Source organism: Astatotilapia calliptera, chromosome 18, assembly GCF_964374335.1.
Source record: "Astatotilapia calliptera chromosome 18, fAstCal68.1, whole genome shotgun sequence".
Classification (NCBI taxonomy): domain Eukaryota; kingdom Metazoa; phylum Chordata; class Actinopteri; order Cichliformes; family Cichlidae; genus Astatotilapia; species Astatotilapia calliptera.
This window is the reverse complement of record NC_137439.1, coordinates 6393267-6412486: the sequence shown is the minus strand read 5'-3', so window position 1 is coordinate 6412486 and position 19220 is coordinate 6393267. Positions and strand designations below refer to the sequence as shown.

The 19220-nt window shown below is 39.7% G+C and overlaps 2 protein-coding genes across 2 annotated transcripts; both read left to right on the top strand.

Annotated features, from left to right (window-relative positions):
* The first annotated feature begins 545 nt into the window (after positions 1-545).
* LOC113011347 (tripartite motif-containing protein 16-like) lies at positions 546-2874 on the top strand. The gene has a single exon (XM_080292967.1). The coding sequence runs from the start codon at positions 756-758 to the stop codon at positions 2403-2405; it is 1650 nt and encodes a 549-aa protein (XP_080149093.1). The 5' UTR covers positions 546-755; the 3' UTR covers positions 2406-2874.
* Positions 2875-6932: 4058 nt separating this feature from the next.
* On the top strand, positions 6933-11734 carry LOC113010481 (tripartite motif-containing protein 16-like). Its single transcript, XM_080292965.1, has one exon. It carries the CDS (start codon positions 8590-8592, stop codon positions 10255-10257), a length of 1668 nt encoding a protein of 555 aa, XP_080149091.1. The 5' UTR covers positions 6933-8589; the 3' UTR covers positions 10258-11734.
* The last annotated feature ends 7486 nt before the right edge of the window (positions 11735-19220 follow it).

Sequence of the window (19220 nt, the reverse complement as noted above, 5' to 3'; positions counted from 1 at the left end):
GCAGAGTGATGACTGAATCCAAAAAGACGGTTGTAGGAGGAGAATGCAAACTTTGTAGTGATGACCAGCGTCGAGACAGAGCGGTGACTGAGGAGTTTGGAGTGAACTGAGAGTTAAACCCTCAACAAAATGCCTAGTTTAGAAGAGTTGATCAGCCGTCTTATCCTGTTTTGTGATACAAAATACAAAATCCTCTTTAATCCAGAAGAATGTAGCCATGGTTATCCTTGCATCTGTGCATTGTCATTTAATTTTGTACTATAAGGCTAACTCTTCCAAGATTGTGTAATTATTTTTTTTTTGCTTCTGACCAGTTGCTACCTTTTACACCATACTGTCAGGGTCATTGTACTTTGTCCATGTGCTGAAAGGAAAATTAATTCCTTATAAATAAAACTGATCGTCAAGTATGCTTTCCTTAACTCATCAATAAAAGGTATTTAGTAGAAACCGAGTTACAAGTTAACAAGGTTAGCTAGATCAAAGTTTTTACTGCATACTGTAAATCAAACATAACAAACCCTGGCACTCATAAAATAAGCATTTATGACTTGTTGTTGCCTCCCTTCACAGATGTGTCTGTATCAGGATGGGTCTAAACAACATGGTGTAAATGCAGTTGCTGGTGACCTCATTTCCTGTAGGAGGTGAACAAGAGCAGAGATCTGTTTCCCTTCAGAGCACAGAGGTTGTTTCTGTTCAGAGGAAGTCAAACTGTCTGACAGTCACTGAGAGACGGTGAAACGGCACAGCACATGAATCAAATGGATCAAACAAAATTCTGCTGTTCAGTCTGTTTGGATCTACTGAAGGATCCGGTGACTATTCCCTGTGGACACAGCTACTGCATGAACTGTATTAAAAGCTTCTGGGATGAAGAGGAAAAGAAGAAAATCTACAGCTGCCCTCAGTGCAGACAGACTTTCACAGCGAGGCCTGTCCTGATGAAAAACACCATGTTAGCAGATTTAGTGGAGGAACTGAAGAAGACTGGACTCCAAGCTGCTCCTGCTGATCACTGCTATGCTGGACCTGAAGACGTGGCCTGTGATGTCTGCACTGGAAGAAAAATGAAAGCATTCAAGTCCTGTTTAGTCTGTCTGGCATCTTACTGTGAGAAACACCTTCAGACTCATTTTATATCCTCCACATTTGAAAAACACAAGCTGGTGGAGCCCTCCAAGAAGCTCCAGGAGAACATCTGCTCTCGTCATGATGAGGTGATGAAGATGTTCTGCCGTACTGATCAGCAGAGTATCTATTATCTCTGCTCTGTGGATGAACATAAAGGCCACGACACAGTCTCAGCTGCAGCAGAAAGGACTGAGAGGCAGAGAGAGCTGGAGGTGAGTCGACAAAACATCCAGCAGAGAATCCAGGACAGAGAGAAAGATGTGAAGCTGCTTCAACAGGAGGTGGAGGCCATCAATCAGTCTGCTGATCAAACAGTGGAGCACAGTGAGAAGATCTTCACTGAGCTGATCCATCTCATCCAGAAAAGAAGCTCTGATGTGAAGCAGCAGATCAGATCCCAGCAGGAAACTGAAGTGAGTCGAGTCAAAGAGCTTCAGGAGAAGCTGGAGCAGGAGATCACTGAGCTGAAGAGGAAAGATGCTGAGCTGAAGCAGCTCTCACACACAGAGGATCACATCCAGTTTCTACACAACTACCCCTCACTGTCAGCACTCAGTGAGTCTACAGACTCATCCAGCATCAATATCCGTCCTCTGAGCTACTTTGAGGATGTGACAGCAGCTGTGTCAGAGGTCAGAGATAAACTACAGGACATTCTGAGAGAGGAATGGACAAACATCTCACTGACAGTCACTGAAGTGGATGTTTTACTGTCAGATCCACCAGAGCCAAAGACCAGAGCTGAATTCTTAAAATATTCATGTGAAATCACACTGGATCCAAACACAGCAAACAAACAGCTGTTATTATCAGAGGGGAACAGAAAAGTAACATTAATGAAACAACAACAGTCTTATTCTGATCATCCAGACAGATTCACTGACAGGTCTCAGGTCCTGAGTAGAGAGAGTCTGACTGGACGTTGTTACTGGGAGGTGGAGTGGAGAGGGGGAGGAGTTTATGTAGCAGTCGCATACAAGAATATCAGCAGAAAAGGATATGGATGTGTATTTGGCCATAATGACAAATCTTGGTCATTAGATTGTGACAACAACAGTTTTACATTTTGGTACAACAACATCCAAACTCGTGTCTCAGGTCCTCGTTCCTCCAGAGTAGGAGTGTACCTGGATCACAGAGCAGGTATTTTGTCCTTCTACAGCGTCTCTGAAACCATGACTCTCCTCCACAGAGTCCAGACCACATTCACTCAGCCGCTCTATGCTGGAATTTGGCTTTGGCGAATTGGAGACACTGCTGAGTTGAAATAGACTGAAGTCTTTCATATTGTGGGTTTAAATCTGTATTTTAGTTTCATTTTATTTTCTCTCCATCATTTCTGCACAGAGATCAGCTGTCAGTCAAACATTATGGGTGGTACCTCCACATCTTCTAGTTGTTCTCTTGATGTTTCTGAGTTTTTAAAGGAGATCTTTCCTGTGACTGTTTATGGAGGCTATCACTGCTCATCATCATTTTGATTTACTAAAATATTTCTCCACATGAAAATGTAAACTTCTCTATCCTCTAAATGTTTCTGGAATATTTGTCTTGAAAAATGTCGACATTTCTCTTTATGAGTATGGCAGACCATGTGTGTGTGTTTGTGTTTGTGTTTGTCAAGATCATCAAAGAAATGAGGAAAAACTGTGATTTTAATGAATGAATTCATATATTGTGTTGATGTTTTATTGTGTGAATAAACTGGAAGGTTTGACTATAAATCAAACTTTGAACAAAGTCTTTTCTTCTGTCTTCATTCCAGGATCTCACTCAAATCTGATGCAGAAAATATGAAACTAATCTGAGAGAATAACTGAAGCAGTTTTCCTCCTGAAGCATCACAAAGTTCAGAGTTCATGTTTAGAGCAGAAGATTCAGCAGTCGCTCTGTGACCTTTCAACTTTCTTCACTAAAGCAGCTTCATTACAGAGAAACAAGTCACATTTTCTTGATGTTCTTAAGTTCTTTAAAATGTTTTAATGGTCCTTGAATGCAGCATCAGTGTCGCAGGTTTAAAAGGTCACTTTCTGTTGTGTTCAAAGATTTCCTTCAGATATGGTCTTTAATCAGTAAAGCCAGTGATACAGCAGTGTCATTAGCTGTGTTATTGGCACCAGGCTGTGTTTATGTATGTATTTAATTCTGTCTGAGGATGTCTTCAGCATGAAATGATCATTTGCTCAGCTGCTGTGTCTCATCTCTTATCAGACATTTGTTGGAATGTCATTGGTCATAGCAGATGGCCCCGCCCCTCCCTAAGCCTTGGTCTGCCGGAGGTTTCTTCGTATTAATAGGGAGTTTTTCCTTCCCACTGTTCCCTCAGTGCTTGCTCATAGGAGGTCATATGATTGTTGGGTTTTTCGCTGTATGTATTATTGTAGGGTTTACCTTACAATATAAAGCATCTTGAGGCGACTTTTGTTGTGATTTGACGCTATATAAATAAAGTTTAATTGAATGGACACAGTCAAACTGCACGATGCAAATAAAATGACTAAAATCATCTTTCTTGTGGTTTGACTTCAGACCAGCAGACAAAGCCGACAGATTCTAAAGTTGGGGAGAAATCTAGATTGTGTACTAAAAAGTTTTCTTGTTATCAATAGACATTTGGAATGACAGTGTTATGACGTGGACCGAAAACGCAGACAAAGGAGAAAATCAAAGAAAAAAAAAATGTAAAAAAGGTGAACCGTTTCTTTTGGGCTGAAGTCAAAAATGGAAAACAATTAGGGCAAAACGTCCTGGGACAAACTAAACTACAAACTAAACTGGGAGCAGCTAAATTACTATGATGACTGAAACATGAAACTGAACCGGAACATGAAGAAAAAAAAACATGAGCATGAACCTGAGAAGTAGAAATAAAACGCTGTGACCAGACGTGACTTGACATGGAGAAAACACACAACCTGAAAAAGAACAGGGGAAGGCAGAGGACATGAATACACAGAAGGGTAATGAGGGAAGTGGAAACACAGCTGACACAAATGTACCTGAACGCCACAGGGAAAGTACAACTAAACACACTGATTATGGAACAGAATCCACAATAAAACAGGAAACATTGAGACATGAACTGGGACACGCAAGCTTGACACGAGACAGAGGGAGCGAGACACAAAGGGAACCTATAGACGAGGAGATAACACATGGAAAAAAACAGAAAGAGACTCAAACAAGGAGACGAAGGAGAAACATAAACTAGGTGAAATCTCAACTAAACCCTAACTAATACTAAACACCAGAACCTAACATATTTACAATGTAACATAAAGAAAACTCAACTCAGTTGTTGGTTGTTCTAAAGTAAAGTTCACAGTCTTAAGTGTTGATATTCAACACAAAGAAAAGCTCACGTGTTTGAATTTACTTACAATTAGTTTTTATAAATTCTGACCGTAAACAATTTTTAAAGGTTTGATATTCTTGGACACTCGATATCAGGTGATGCGATTTAATAAAAATTTGAAAATTTGTAATTTTATATGTCCCAATGAGTCATTTGCACTAAACAGTGACAGTATAACAGATTTGTCATTTAGATCCCAAATTTCTGAGAGAAATAGCTGAATTTAAAATATGGCAGACCTCAAATCAGACTTAATTGATAGAGACATATGCAAATGTGGTGGCACAAAGGTGGAAAACAGGTAAAGGCAACTAGATGGTGTTGACAGCGCCACCTGGGGAGGAAGTTACACCCCAGGAGAGGTTACAATAGCCAGTGCAAACGTAACAGTTACAAAAGGCACACAGGCTCGTTATTAATCCTTTCATGGATGATGGGGGCGATCGTGGCTCAAGAGTTGGGAGTTCGCCTTGTAATCGGAAGGTTGCCGGTTCGAGCAAACCTTCCGATTCTGTTCGGTCGTTGTGTCCTTGGGCAAGACACTTCACCCGTTGCCTACTGGTGGTGGTCAGAGGGCCCGGTGGCGCCAGTGTCCGGCAGCCTCGCCTCTGTCAGTGCGCCCCAGGGTGGCTGTGGCTACAATGTAGCTGCCATCACCAGTGTGTGAATGTGTGTGTGAATGGGTGAATGACTGAATGTAGTGTAAAGTGCTTTGGGGTCCTTAGGAACTAGTAAAGTGCTATACAAATACAGGCCATTTACCATGGATGAATTATGACAACCTCACTCAGGATTGTTTTCTTGAGTATTTTTATTCATCTTTAGTCATGAAAAAAAGATTTTTGAACTTGAGTTTTTTAAACGTAGTTTTCAAAGAGTTTTTTACATGTCCACTTAGGTGGACAACATATGTTTCAACTTGTGAATTTGACACTGTGTGTTGTGGTTATGTGCAAGTATATCATCAACACTGACACAAATACAAGAAAACAGCCTTTGAATAGCTGTCCACTGTAGTGACCACTATGTGTGAAAGGTCAGAGGTGAGGAAGGTCAGTTTCATAAAACAAAGTTTAGACAAAATAACTGCAAATGTAGAGCTGCAGAAAAGAAACTCCTTAGATAGCAGGGCTGTCAACACAGAACCGTGAATGAAAACACTTTATTAGCAAACATTAATTAAATGAACAGGCTTCACTGCAGTGATGGTGGAGACCGGCCACTTGAGGAGGCAACCTACAGCAAGTGAGAGCAGCTAAACAGATTCAGCACAAAGATGTAAACACAAAGCGTGGATCGTTCACCCGATGGCACGTACACAGACACATTGTCGGGGCTGAATGCTGACATCTCACATTTTCTGAAGCTGCAGGTTTTGTCACTCTCTGACCAAAATTCACTGAACGAGCAGCAAAGAAGATCAAAACTGCTTCACATTTGATGAACATCATCATAAAATCCCTCCTACCTTTGCTGTTTTGGTTCCACCAGGGTAAAATCACACCTCCTGCACAGCTCTCTCTCTCTCTCAGTGTACTTCAAGAACAGTTTCCCATCTCAAATCTGTTCTCTGCATTATTCACTTGCTTATTATGCACCAGTCTACCGTTGTGTACAGCGCTGTCAGGTGCTGTTTTTATGAAATAACCTCTGACAAAAAAGCCTCATTTCGGTTGTTCAATACTGAAGAAATCTAAACTTTTTAAAATGATGCCAAATTGCAAAACGCTTAGCTGTGTCTCTAGTAAAACCTCTGTACCTTTGCTCTGCTTCACTTCAGCAGCATCACGTAATCTTCATATGCTGAGTCAAAATTGGATCGAAATGGTGATTGAATCGAATCGGGACCTTGTGAATTGGAATCAAAATGATTGTAGAAATCAAAATCGATACCCAGCCCAAGATATAACCCCACATACAGCTGAGCCACAAAGTGAACCAACTCATCTAATTACAACAACAGAGGACCAAATGCACCTAACCAGCCTGCACCAACCTGACATTTCTTCCCCCTAAGTTAAATGAATAGATGGAAGTTAAATGACTGCAGACATAAAAGCGACTAGTTCCCACACAACAGTTCCCCGACACTGTGTTAATTTGTTTAGTTTTTATCAACAGTTGTAACAGACTAAGCTACCTGAGACATTGCATTGAATTATTGTTTATATCTTAATTATTTCACCTGACTGATTTCACCTCAGATATCTTGTTTTTTCCTTTTGGTAGATCAAAGCAGCTCGTGCTGTTTCTTCTTTCTTTTTCATGCCAAAAAGAAGAAGATTGCTTCAAAGAAGTGGAGTTCATGGTCTCAGTGGATTGTTGTTTGGAGATGTGTAATATTAGTGCATGCTACAGTTTGTTATTCAAAATTGTTCACTTGTTATCTGTTTTGCTGACAAAGCATTCAAACTGAGCAGAATACAGAAAGAGCAGAGATTACAAAACAAATCAGGAAATGACTTCAAACTTACTGAGAGCAAGGCCTCTGTTACAAATCTGTCTCAGATTTACAGTTACCATATTGTAACTGTATACAGTTACAATATCTTCGATGCTTGTGCCCTACCGGGGCAGATGGCAGTCGACTGGACCAGCGCAGACATGCTGCAGGACCGGATGCGCTGTCTACACCGGCTCTCTCTTACCCTTTACCCGCCCCTGTTGCTTGTCTTGTGTTTCTATGGTGTATTGATAGTCATGTGCTTTTTGTGCTGAGGTGTTTTTTCTGTTATCAAACTGTTCTCCCACTAGGAGCTCAGTCTGAGTGGAGTTTTTTTCTCCTCCTCTTACCTCATGTTATGTATTTTTGTTGTTTTTTTCCTATCAGCCTACCTTTCTGACATGTCTCCCCAATGTGATGTTTGTGTAAAGTTGGTCAGAAGGTTCCTTTGTAAGTGTGCATGCGCCATTAGCGTGCTGCCTGCTGTAACCCTAATTTCCTTCGGGATTAATGAAGTATTCTGATTCTGATTTACCCATTAAGATTTTAAATGAACGATAAACAAAGGCCAAGAAAACTGAGTTAAACTCCTGAGTCTACTATATATTTGCACCATGAAGAAATGAATTGTTTGCACCAGTAATAAATAATCAAATATATCAAATTATCATCAATATTTAAATGAAAGCAAGCATTGCACCAAACAAAACAACAATTCAACAGACAGTTCTATAAAACTGTGGATGATTCAAAGTGCTGCTATAACTGCACAACAAAACTGCAGTGAGAAAAGCTTTGGATGTTCAGTTTAGTTATAATGACAGTTAAACAACTAAAATACTCGATTAAGTAGGTGAGAAAAAGTTACATTTACTGGATCAGTTTAAGACCAAAGTACATTTGAATGAATTACTGACATGGATACTTTGTGAAAAATTACTAAACAGTTCAGGCAAAATTTTACTAAAACCTTGAATTAAACTTGAAAGTTTTCATTTAAAATCCACTGTGACTGTGTACACAGGAAAGACTACAAAATAATGTTTGTTTGTTTGTTTGTTTTTGTAAACACTGTGGACCGATCTGCATTTGTTGTTGCTAAATTTAAATATTTGTTACTATTTAATGATCATAATCTCATTTGAACATAGGTTTGATTTAGTGGAGTCAGTTGTTCCCATGCATCATTCTGTAAGTGTGAGAATGAACTAAGATTAGAAAATGTCAAAATATAAAGTTTGATTTAATTTTATTCATCACAGCATCCTAAACTTTGCTGAACTTTTTGAAATATAAAATGAACTCGCTGAGTGTTGACTGTCACATTTCAAAGCACCAAGTAAAGATAAACTATTAAACTTTAACTGGGTCAGACTTGTTACTGCATGCTGTAACCAAACATACCACACCCTGCATCATGTGATTGGCTCTTGGTCGCTCTGTAAGAATATTTCTTTAGTGCCTCCCTTCACAGATGTGTCTGTATCAGGATGGGTCTAAACAACATGGTGTAAATGCAGTTGCTGGTGAGCCTCATTTCCTGTAGGAGGTGAACAAGAGCAGAGATCTGTTTCCCTTCAGAGCACAGAGGTTGTTTCTGTTCAGAGGAAGTGAAACTGTCTGACAGTCACTGAGAGACGGTGAAACGGCACAGCACATGAATCAAATGGATCAAACAAAATTCTGCTGTTCAGTCTGTTTGGATCTACTGAAGGATCCGGTGACTATTCCCTGTGGACACAGCTACTGCATGAACTGTATTAAAACCCACTGGGATGAAGAGGAAAAGAAGAAAATCTACAGCTGCCCTCAGTGCAGACAGACTTTCACAGCGAGGCCTGTCCTGGTGAAAAACACCATGTTAGCAGATTTAGTGGAGGAGCTGAAGAAGACTGGACTCCAAGCTGCTCCTGCTGATCACTGCTATGCTGGACCTGAAGATGTGGCCTGTGATGTCTGCACTGGAAGAAAAATGAAAGCCTTTAAGTCCTGTCTGATGTGTTTGGTCTCTTACTGTGAGAAACATGTTAAGCTTCATTATGAATGTCCTGCATTTGACAAACACAAGCTGGTGGAGCCCTCCAAGAAGCTCCAGGAGAAGATCTGCTCTCGTCATGATGAGGTGATGAAGATGTTCTGCCGTACTGATCAGCAGAGTATCTGTTATCTCTGCTCTGTGGATGAACATAAAGGCCACGACACAGTCTCAGCTGCAGCAGAAAGGACTGAGAGGCAGAGAGAGCTGGAGGTGAGTCGACAAAACATCCAGCAGAGAATCCAGGACAGAGAGAAAGATGTGAAGCTGCTTCAACAGGAGGTGGAGGCCATCAATCAGTCTGCTGATCAAACAGTGGAGCACAGTGAGAAGATCTTCACTGAGCTGATCCATCTCATCCAGAAAAGAAGCTCTGATGTGAAGCAGCAGATCAGATCCCAGCAGGAAACTGAAGTGAGTCGAGTCAAAGAGCTTCAGGAGAAGCTGGAGCAGGAGATCACTGAGCTGAAGAGGAAAGATGCTGAGCTGAAGCAGCTCTCACACACAGAGGATCACATCCAGTTTCTACACAACTACCCCTCACTGTCAGCACTCAGTGAGTCTACAGACTCATCCAGCATCAATATCCGTCCTCTGAGCTACTTTGAGGATGTGACAGCAGCTGTGTCAGAGGTCAGAGATAAACTACAGGACATTCTGAGAGAGGAATGGACAAACATCTCACTGACAGTCACTGAAGTGGATGTTTTACTGTCAGATCCACCAGAGCCAAAGACCAGAGCTGGATTCTTAAAATATTCATGTGAAATCACACTGGATCCAAACACAGCAAACAAACGGCTGTTATTATCAGAGGGGAACAGAAAAGCAACATTTATGAATCAACAACAGTCTTATTCTGATCATCCAGACAGATTCACTGGATGTTGTCAGGTCCTGAGTAGAGAGAGTCTGACTGGACGTTGTTACTGGGAGGTGGAGTGGAGAGGGGGAGGAGTTTATGTAGCAGTCGCATACAAGAATATCAGCAGAGCAGAGAGTGTGAATGAATGTGTATTTGGACATAATGACAAATCATGGGCATTACAGTGGTTCAACAACAGTTATACATTTTGGTCCAACAACATCAAAACTCCTGTCTCAGGTCCTCAGTCCTCCAGAGTAGGAGTGTACCTGGATCACAGAGCAGGTATTTTGTCCTTCTACAGCGTCTCTGAAACCATGACTCTCCTCCACAGAGTCCAGACCACATTCACTCAGCCGCTCTATGCTGGACTGTTGGTTTACAATAATTATGGAGCCACCGCTGAGTTGATTAAGCTCAAATAGACTGAAGTCTTTCATATTGTGGGTTTAAATCTGTGTTTTAGTTTCATTTTATTTTTTCTCCATCATTTCTGCACAGAGATCAGCTGTCAGCAGAGATACTTGTAACGCGTTACTGAGTGTTACTTAAGTAATCGATTACTTTTTTCAAGTAATGGGGGATTACTTTTGCAAATAGAGTAATTAGATTACCGTTACTTTCCCGTAGGAACGCTGTGTTACTGCGTTACTAAAACCGTGATTTTCTTTTTGCGAGAATGTCTCATGACAGTGACGTAATCGAGTGCGACGTTCGTGACAACAGCTGTGTGCAGATCAACAATGGATAATATATCGAGTGCGGGAGAGAGTATGAGCGTGCAGCGTTTAAAGCGTGGAAGTACTGACCTTACTTTGAGTTTGATTCCATAAAAAGTGACAAAAACATTAGTGTCCATCGTGCGTGGGAAGAAAACTTCTTTTTACTGCGAAAAAAAACCCCTTAACTTCCAAGCAAGCACCGAGTGCGCAACGACGTAATGGGAAACTCAAAGAGAAACTCGTGGATTCTTCAACTGACCGCGGCACACCTGCACCAAGGTAAACCTCTGCCTGCACCACTCCTGCTTTACAGGTGAAAATAGAGCAACAGGACCGCTGAGTCTTTGACTTTATTTATTTTCTGCTGTGTTTTACTTGCATCTATTTGAAAGACTGAGTGTAAAAACACACACAAAAAAAATCATTTTATGTGCTGGAATGTGCAGAAAATAGGTTTAAATATTAAACAAATTTCTTCCAGTCAGAGAATGTTGCATGTAATTAAATTTTTTCTTGATGCATAAAGTTAAAAGATTAAAACTGATAAAATAAGTTTTAAGAAGAGACTTTTCCATTTGATTACATTTTGTATGATGGATTATGCAGAAAAAGTAGAATTGGGCTGAAAGATCTATTGCTTTATCACCTATTCAGGTTGTAAATCGTGCTTTTAAAAAGTAACTAAGTAATTAATTACTTTTGAAAATAAGTAATCAGTAAAGTAACGATATTACTTTTTTGGGGAAGTAAACTGATTACTGATTACCTTTTTCAAGTAACTTGACCAACACTGGCTGTCAGTCAAACATTATGGGTGGTACCTCCACATCTTCTAGTTGTTCTCTTGATGTTTCTGAGTTTTTAAAGGAGATCTTTCCTGTGACTGTTTATGGAGGCTATCACTGCTCATCATCATTTTGATTTACTAAAATATTTCTCCACATGAAAATGTAAACTTCTCTATCCTCTAAATGTTTCTGGAATATTTGTCTTGAACAATGACGACATTTCTCTTTATGAGTATGGCCGACCATGTGTGTGTGTTTGTGTTTGTTTTTGTCAAAATCATCAAACAAATGAGGAAAAACTGTGATTTTAATGAATGAATTCATATATTGTGTTGATGTTTTATTGTGTGAATAAACTGGAAGGTTTGACTATAAATCAAACTTTGAACAAAGTCTTTTCTTCTGTCTTCATTCCAGGATCTCACTCAAATCTGATGCAGAAAATATGAAACTAATCTGAGAGAATAACTGAAGCAGTTTTCCTCCTGAAGCATCACAAAGTTCAGAGTTCATGTTTAGAGCAGAAGATTCAGCAGTCGCTCTGTGACCTTTCAACTTTCTTCACTAAAACAGCTTCATTACAGAGAAACAAGTCACATTTTCTTCATGTTCTTAAGTCCTTTCAGATGTTTTTAATGGTCCTTGAATGCAGCATCAGTGTCGCAGGTTTAAAAGGTCACTTTCTGTTGTGTTCAAAGATTTCCTTCATATATGGTCTTTAATCAGTAAAGCCAGTGATACAGCAGTGTCATTAGCTGTGTTATTGGCACCAGGCTGTGTTTATGTATGTGTTTAATTCTGTCTGAGGATGTCTTCAGCATGAAATGATCATTTGCTCAGCTGCTGTGTCTCATCTCTTATCAGACATTGGTTGGAACAGAGTTTTGTTGCTGACCATCTGACAAGAGGGTGAAGAAAAGCTTCAGGCTTCATTTGGACACTACGTTGGACAGAAGTCTCCACAAAAATGACTCAGAAACACAAATATTATTAATGAAAGTCCAAATGTCAAAAAGGGGTCATACATGATCCTGAGAAATGTCCTTGAACATTTGAACATGAGTCAGAGGGTTGTCAGGTTTCTACACTGCATCGTGGCATCAAGCCTGAGATGTCTGTGGAAACAAGTATGGAGGACACAAATGCACAGACGCAGTCGAGCTGTTTGCTGCTGATGAGGAAGGAAAATAGTCTGTTGGATATTAAAGCAGCATTTATTAGAGTAAGAACAGATACTTGTGTCCTTCATTTGATCCCCGTCAATTTACAGAAAACTTAAGGACCCTTTGACTTCTAACATACAGCTGCATGTTTACAATTTTATTATTGATTTATTTATTTCTAGCAAAGCGAGACTTTACTGATTAAAGACATATAATCAGACATATTACTGTTACTCTCTGAAAAAGACTCACATAAAGCAGATTTATCACAAGCAAACATCAAGACACATCCTTCATGGCTTAAAGTTGCAGTGGGACTCTTTCGCCATCTGGTGGTTGTACAATTTTCTCTCGTCTCTTATTTGTTGTGTGTGATCAGGACAATTCTGGAGAAGATGAGCCTGCAGGGGAAAGTCACCCCCTGCAGGCCAGAAAGAAATGGGATATCTTAAAAATACAAAGTATGTATCTGTGATATCAAGAAGATAATCCTTAAGAACACAAGTTAATAAATGCAATTACTAAGAGTTGTTGTGTTGTATTGATTTGCTTCCTGTCCTAATTCCCTCTCTCCCTGAGGACACTCCAGGGCCATCTATGCAAACAAATCAGTTACAGGATCAAATGAATAATAGAAAATAAACAGAAATAGAAAATGTTCTTCTATAAGTTTCATAGAGATTTGGTTTACATAGTTTATATAATATAGTAAATGTGCACGAATGACCAGCAATCATTCAGTCACTGCGACATTTCTGGGTCCATTTTAAAGTTGTCACGCTTTCCGGAAAAACACAGAAGTGAGTGCAGACTTTACTGAAGGCTAGAAGACTGTCCAATTTCACAGCAGCTCACTTCCGGCCTACTCGGCCTTCGAAGGACCCACCCTATGTGGACCGGGTAGGTCGGGTCCTTCGAAGCATGATACCCCTGAATTTGGACACAGCCCCAGAGAACATGACTGGGGAAACATGGATCACATGACAGGAAGAGCAACAGAAGGAAACATGAGGGAAGCAAGAACTCACAACAAAGACAATCACAGCCACACAGAGGGAGACACAGAGGGCAAAGACACAAGGGGGGGAAATACTAACTAATACACATCTAAACAGGGACAACCTCGGCACTAGAGAATCAACTTAACCAAAGACGACTTAAACATGAGACATAATACAAAATGACATCAAAACACAAGAAAACTGAAAACGCTGGGTCAATGATCCAGGATTGTGACAGGTTTGAGGCCTCAGTGTTGTCACTGCAGTAGATCAAGCAGTCAATATAATAATCCTGACATGTTTGTATAGTTGCATGTAGATCAAGTGTAAGCATACCACAGGTTATTATTTATTTATTATTTGCTACTACATATGTCATATTAGGTAAACTGACATAAGATTTGTTGCCAAGAAGCATTTTTACAACAAACAAATAAATGACCAGACACAACTTTCCTTACATGTCATACAAAGTTTTGATGGTTTTCCATGTTTTTGTTTGTTTGTTTCAGAAATACTAGAACATGGATTCTCCTTTATTGAGCTATTTCACTGCTAACCTCTAAATCCTCTCATCTCCAGAAACCCTGGATGGATGTTAAGACATTATTACTTTATTGCAACAGCAGAGAGTCCAGCCAAACTGATCATTTCATTGGAGCGCATTTTTAACTTTTCAGTGGTTGTTTGTTTTGGGGAACTGAGCAGCAGTTAGCCTGGGAAATAACTATCAACATCAGATTTAAGGAGATAGCAGCATAACTAAAGGCTGGTTTAGCATCACTGCCCTTTTTATTTAAAAAGAAAGTTTTATACCCTATATCTTAAAAGTGGCGTTTGGCCTCAATTATGATCTCTGGACCTGAACTCCACGTAAGACTGAATGATGAATAATTCAACATAACACTGGATGAGAGAAATTAAGGCATGCACCCTGGCAAAATAAAACACAATGAAAGTGAAAAAAGTGAAAATGAAAAGTGTTGGTTGTTTGTAAATGATGTTGTACTTGCATAGGTCCTGTCTACTCACAGCACTTTCTGCTACATGTCTCATGTACCCAGTCACACACGTTCATGCAGCACTTCTATCTGTGCCTGAGGGCTTTAGCCAACATTCACACACGCTGATGGACTTGGGGTTCAGTGTCTTGTCCAAGGATACTTTGGCATGTGGACTGGAGGAAACTGTGGACCAATCCACTGACCCTGTGACTGGTACCAATTGTACCACCTGAACCACAGCTGGGACAAGATTAAAGCTGCTTAATAAAAGAAAACAGCAAGAGCAAAAAATAAAGAACACTTGGGAAAGTCCGAATAGAGATGACATGTGTTCACTGCTTGAGCCGCAATCTACTAGCTAACCTGAGTGAAGGAAAAGATTTGTCACGATTAACCTCTAAAGTTGGCAGCTCCTTGTAATGAATCATTTGACATTTCCATTTACTGCCAGTCTTTAGTGACTGAAACACTAACATGTGAAATTGGCTGTCAGAATTCACAGTTATGTTCTGCAGCAGATTTTAATCAAACTTCATGCAGCCTGGCGGGTGTTCATCGGCCTTCCTGGTGATTTAATTGGCCAGCACCTTAGCGTGCAAGGTGAATACAGCATGAATCACACAGGCTGCCATAAACAAAGTTACGCCCAAGACACATATTTGAAATTCAAATCAGCTGAGAACCTCGGTGCTGCTGCATACAAACCTCCACACCACGTTATACACCTGAACACCACAGGGCTCATCAAACCTGTCACGATGAGCCAGACGACTGAAAATATGTTGTTTTTCTTTCTGGAATTTATTTTTTACTTAGAAATTGATGTTCTTTAAGTAAGTTTAAAAGTATTTAAGAGATTTATTTTTACAAATCATTATCAATTCAATTCAGTTTTATTGATATTGCACCAAATCACAACTACAGTTGCCTCAATGCCTTTTCTATTGTAAAGTAAAGAACCTACAATAATACAGAAAACAGAGAAAACACCAACAATCATATGACCTTTATGAGCAAGTGCTTTGGTGACAGTGCTGCTGGGTTTTAATACAGTGAGCCTATAAAAAGGTGTCTGTCTCTGTCATTTCCCATAAATGACTCTTTTTATCTTTAATCTCTTTTTTGTGCTACAATCAGAAAGCGGTAAAATATACTTAATAAAGTATAAATAACTTTTTTCATGCAGCTGTACTTAAAGTAAAAAAGAAAAGAACGTGACCCAGTTTGGGAAGTTACTTTCTCAATAAAACTTTATCACTGAGTATTAAAAGTTTTGAGGCAGAAGTTGAGGAGACTTTTGCACATCCCCATGCTGCTGCTGTGAACGCTTCATTTTATCAGATGTAGCTTTAACATGACCGTGCCTCTGCAGACAGCTGCAGCTCAACGTCTGCAGGTTTATGGAAAATAAAGGCGTTTACGGCAACAGTTGCTTTAGATCGCGCCTGTCGCATCCAACAAAAAGTCAGCGCCTTTAGCTACAATTAAAGGAAATTTAATCCATCAGCAGGCTTTTGAGAAGCAGCTCAGAGCAGATGAGAAATGTACCGTAGCTGGAGACGACTCAGTGCCTGCTCAGTTTTATGAAACAAATCTTCAGTCTTTCAGTTCCTGCTGAGGACTCCAGAGGTATAAACATCTGTTTTTTTTCCTGGAGCTCAAAGAGTTTGTCAGAGTCAGAAGCCACAGACTACAGACGAGCTCTTTTCTCCTCCAGTCCTATCAGCACATCTCCAGTTTAAAGCTTATACATGAAAATGGAAAGTATTTACTTAAATCCACCTGCTCTGTCAAACTCAGTTCATTCAATAAAGACAAAAACATCAGAATAACTCAAATGATTATGAGATGAATCAGTTAATTTACAGCCAGAAAATTAATCTGCCTCAATTTTAATGACTGAGTTTTTTGTTTGAATAGTTTTGAATAGTTTTTCTCTATTTCTGCTTCCTCAAATCACTAAAGCTTTTCTTTAGTGCTTTGCTTCATTGTGCATGTTGGAGTGTGTACTACACTGAAGGCTAGATGAAACAGATCAGTTCCTAAGACCAGCCGGTGAAGTGATTAATTGAGAAAATAAAGAGCATCCATCCATCTTCATCCGCTTTATCCAAGGCCAGGTCGCGGGGGCAGCAGCCTAAGCAGAGAGGCCCAGACCTCCCTCTTCCCAGCCACCTCCTCCAGCTTATCCGGGGGAACACCAAGGCGTTCCCAGGCCAGCCGAGAGATATAATCTCTCCAGCGTGTCCTGGGTCTGCCCCGGGGCCTCCTCCCGGTGGGACATGTCCGGAACACCTCACCCAGGAGGCGCCCTGTAATTAATTTATATTTATGTCAAGCATTTTTTTCTATAAATACAATATAATCACTTCACTTATGTCTTAATTTTTGCAAAAAATATTTTAAAATTTATTAAATTGTACCTGCACATGTTGTATAGCAAAATAATTTTTTCTGATAAAGGCGATGATTATTCCTCATTTATTGTATTTAGATCCCTTATAACAAAGGTTTCAAACATAAAGCTTGGGGGCAGAATCAGCCTACAGAAACTGGAAAATGTGAAATGCATAGAATTTTAATATTTATCACTACTACTAATAATAACAATTTTAGGTTTTCTTGACATTTTAAAGAATCCCCCTTAGCTGCTATTCGTACTACACCAAAGAGGTGACAGTTAAACAATTAAAGTTCCTGTTTTTTTTCCACTAAATTTGTAATTTATTTCTTTGTCTTTTTTTTTTATAGTGGATTCTTGAAAAATAGGACATTATTTTTAAGTTAATGAAAGAATTTATATTTTATAATTACAGGACAGTCTGGGGAATCAACTAAAAGAACTTGTCTGTAATTTTACACATTAATCGTGCAGCTTCACATGTCCGGCCCACTTATGATCAAAGTTACCTGTAAGTGACCCACAGTGTAAAATGAGTTTGACATCCCTGTCTTATAGATTCTGTGACATGATTAGTAATACTCAGTAACATCCATCAACCTCGGGTTTAACTGGGCAAAAGGCAGCGTTCACCCTGCACAGGGTTAACACACAGTGACAGAATAGAAAAGAAACAATAGAATAGAAAATATTTGACACAGAGCACTATGGTTACTGGTTTTGTCTCACCTTCCTTGACTGAAAATAGGAGGCCTGGTGCTCTGGCTCTGCAGGGATGACATGAAACATTGAACAGACTGCACCCCGGCAGCTTTGGAAACTCCTGTTTTGGATGGTTTGACACATGAACCAGAAGCTTCTGCATGCATGGACACTGGAGGCACCAGCCTGAGGTTTGATAACACAAGACCATCATTCTGCCCTAGAAACAGGAAGATAATGTGAAGTTACCTTCAGGTGCTTTTAAGAGACTCTTCAAGTGGAATCTGAAAACTGAACTTTACAGAATACCTTTCAATGAAAAAGGTTAATGTCTGACTGTCATGCTCCTGGGAATTTGACCCAGGTTTTTGAGTTTGTTGGACATTTTATTCATTCTTCAGAATTATGAAATAGTTAGGTTCAGGTTTTGAGAGCCTCTGAGTTTTGTTGCTTATGTTTCTAGGTTTTGGTTCCTTTTTCTGTTCATGTTTGTCCCCTTTTCATGTCTAGTCTGTATTTGTCTCATCTTTTTGTTGTCTTTAGTCTCTCCTGTTGTCGTCTCTCTGTCTCTCTGATATCATCTGTGTTTTGTCCTTTTGTCTCCAGGTCTGTATTTGACACAGAGTTCAAACTCACTGCTGTAATAACTAATAATGATTAATATAATAACTTTAATATTGGCCATATTATATTTACATTACCAAAGTGAGATGACTTTAGTCTCATGAACAACATTAGCTAATTGTTATTTACTAGCTAATCTTAAAATGACCGTTCAGTACAGAAATGAAGCCCAACAATCATGTTTTACAGTCCTGTGGTCTCAGCCTCAGATACTTATTAAATCACACAGAGCTCATGTAGAAACAAATGAACAAAATATCTTCTCTTCATTTCTGTCAAACAAAGCTGAATGAAACGTTTCCAGCTGTTAGTATCATGGTTGCTAGGCAACCTGGGCAGCGCGACGGAGGCTTTAACAAGCCTACAAGCCTCGCACTTCCGGTCTTAGCGGTCTTTGAGTACGCGGACCTTGAGGACCGTTAAGGCTGCCTACTTTATTGGGATACAGCCCTTGTCATGAGCTCACGCTTGCTGTGTGTCTTGTCTGTGTTGTAGTCTAGCTTCCTAGTGAAGTTCTTTGTACTATGGTTTCCTGCAAGTCCAGCAATAAAGCTGCCTTTTAGGTTCACTTCTGCATCTGAGTATCTGCATGTTGGGTTTATGCCTCTGTCTGCTGCACAGCACATCATGACCAAGACAGTGTTAAATTATTGAAACTGTTCCCTGCTGTTGGTGGAGGTTTTGTCCACAATATGGAGTTACTGAAGGTCACAAAACATACTTTCATAAAACAAAAACATGTAAAATTAGATTAAATATTTCACTGACACTTGAGAGTAGCAATACACCTTAAAAGTGTCGATTTACTTTTGGACACTGATTAACAGAAGAGACGTGTAAAGACTTTTGGGAGGTTTTTGAGAAATGTGAATTTGTGAAACCTGTTTGCTATGGGGATGTTTCTCAGGTGGTTAAATTGGATGAATATTTGGCTTTGCCCTCAAAAAAAAGTTTTATTGCCAAAAAATATTTAACTTACCAAA

Excerpts from the sequence above, each read along its gene's own strand:
- LOC113011347 (XM_080292967.1), top strand. The coding sequence starts at position 756 with ATGAATCAAATGGATCAAACAAAATTCTGCTGTTCAGTCTGTTTGGAT.
- LOC113010481 (XM_080292965.1), top strand. The coding sequence starts at position 8,590 with ATGAATCAAATGGATCAAACAAAATTCTGCTGTTCAGTCTGTTTGGAT.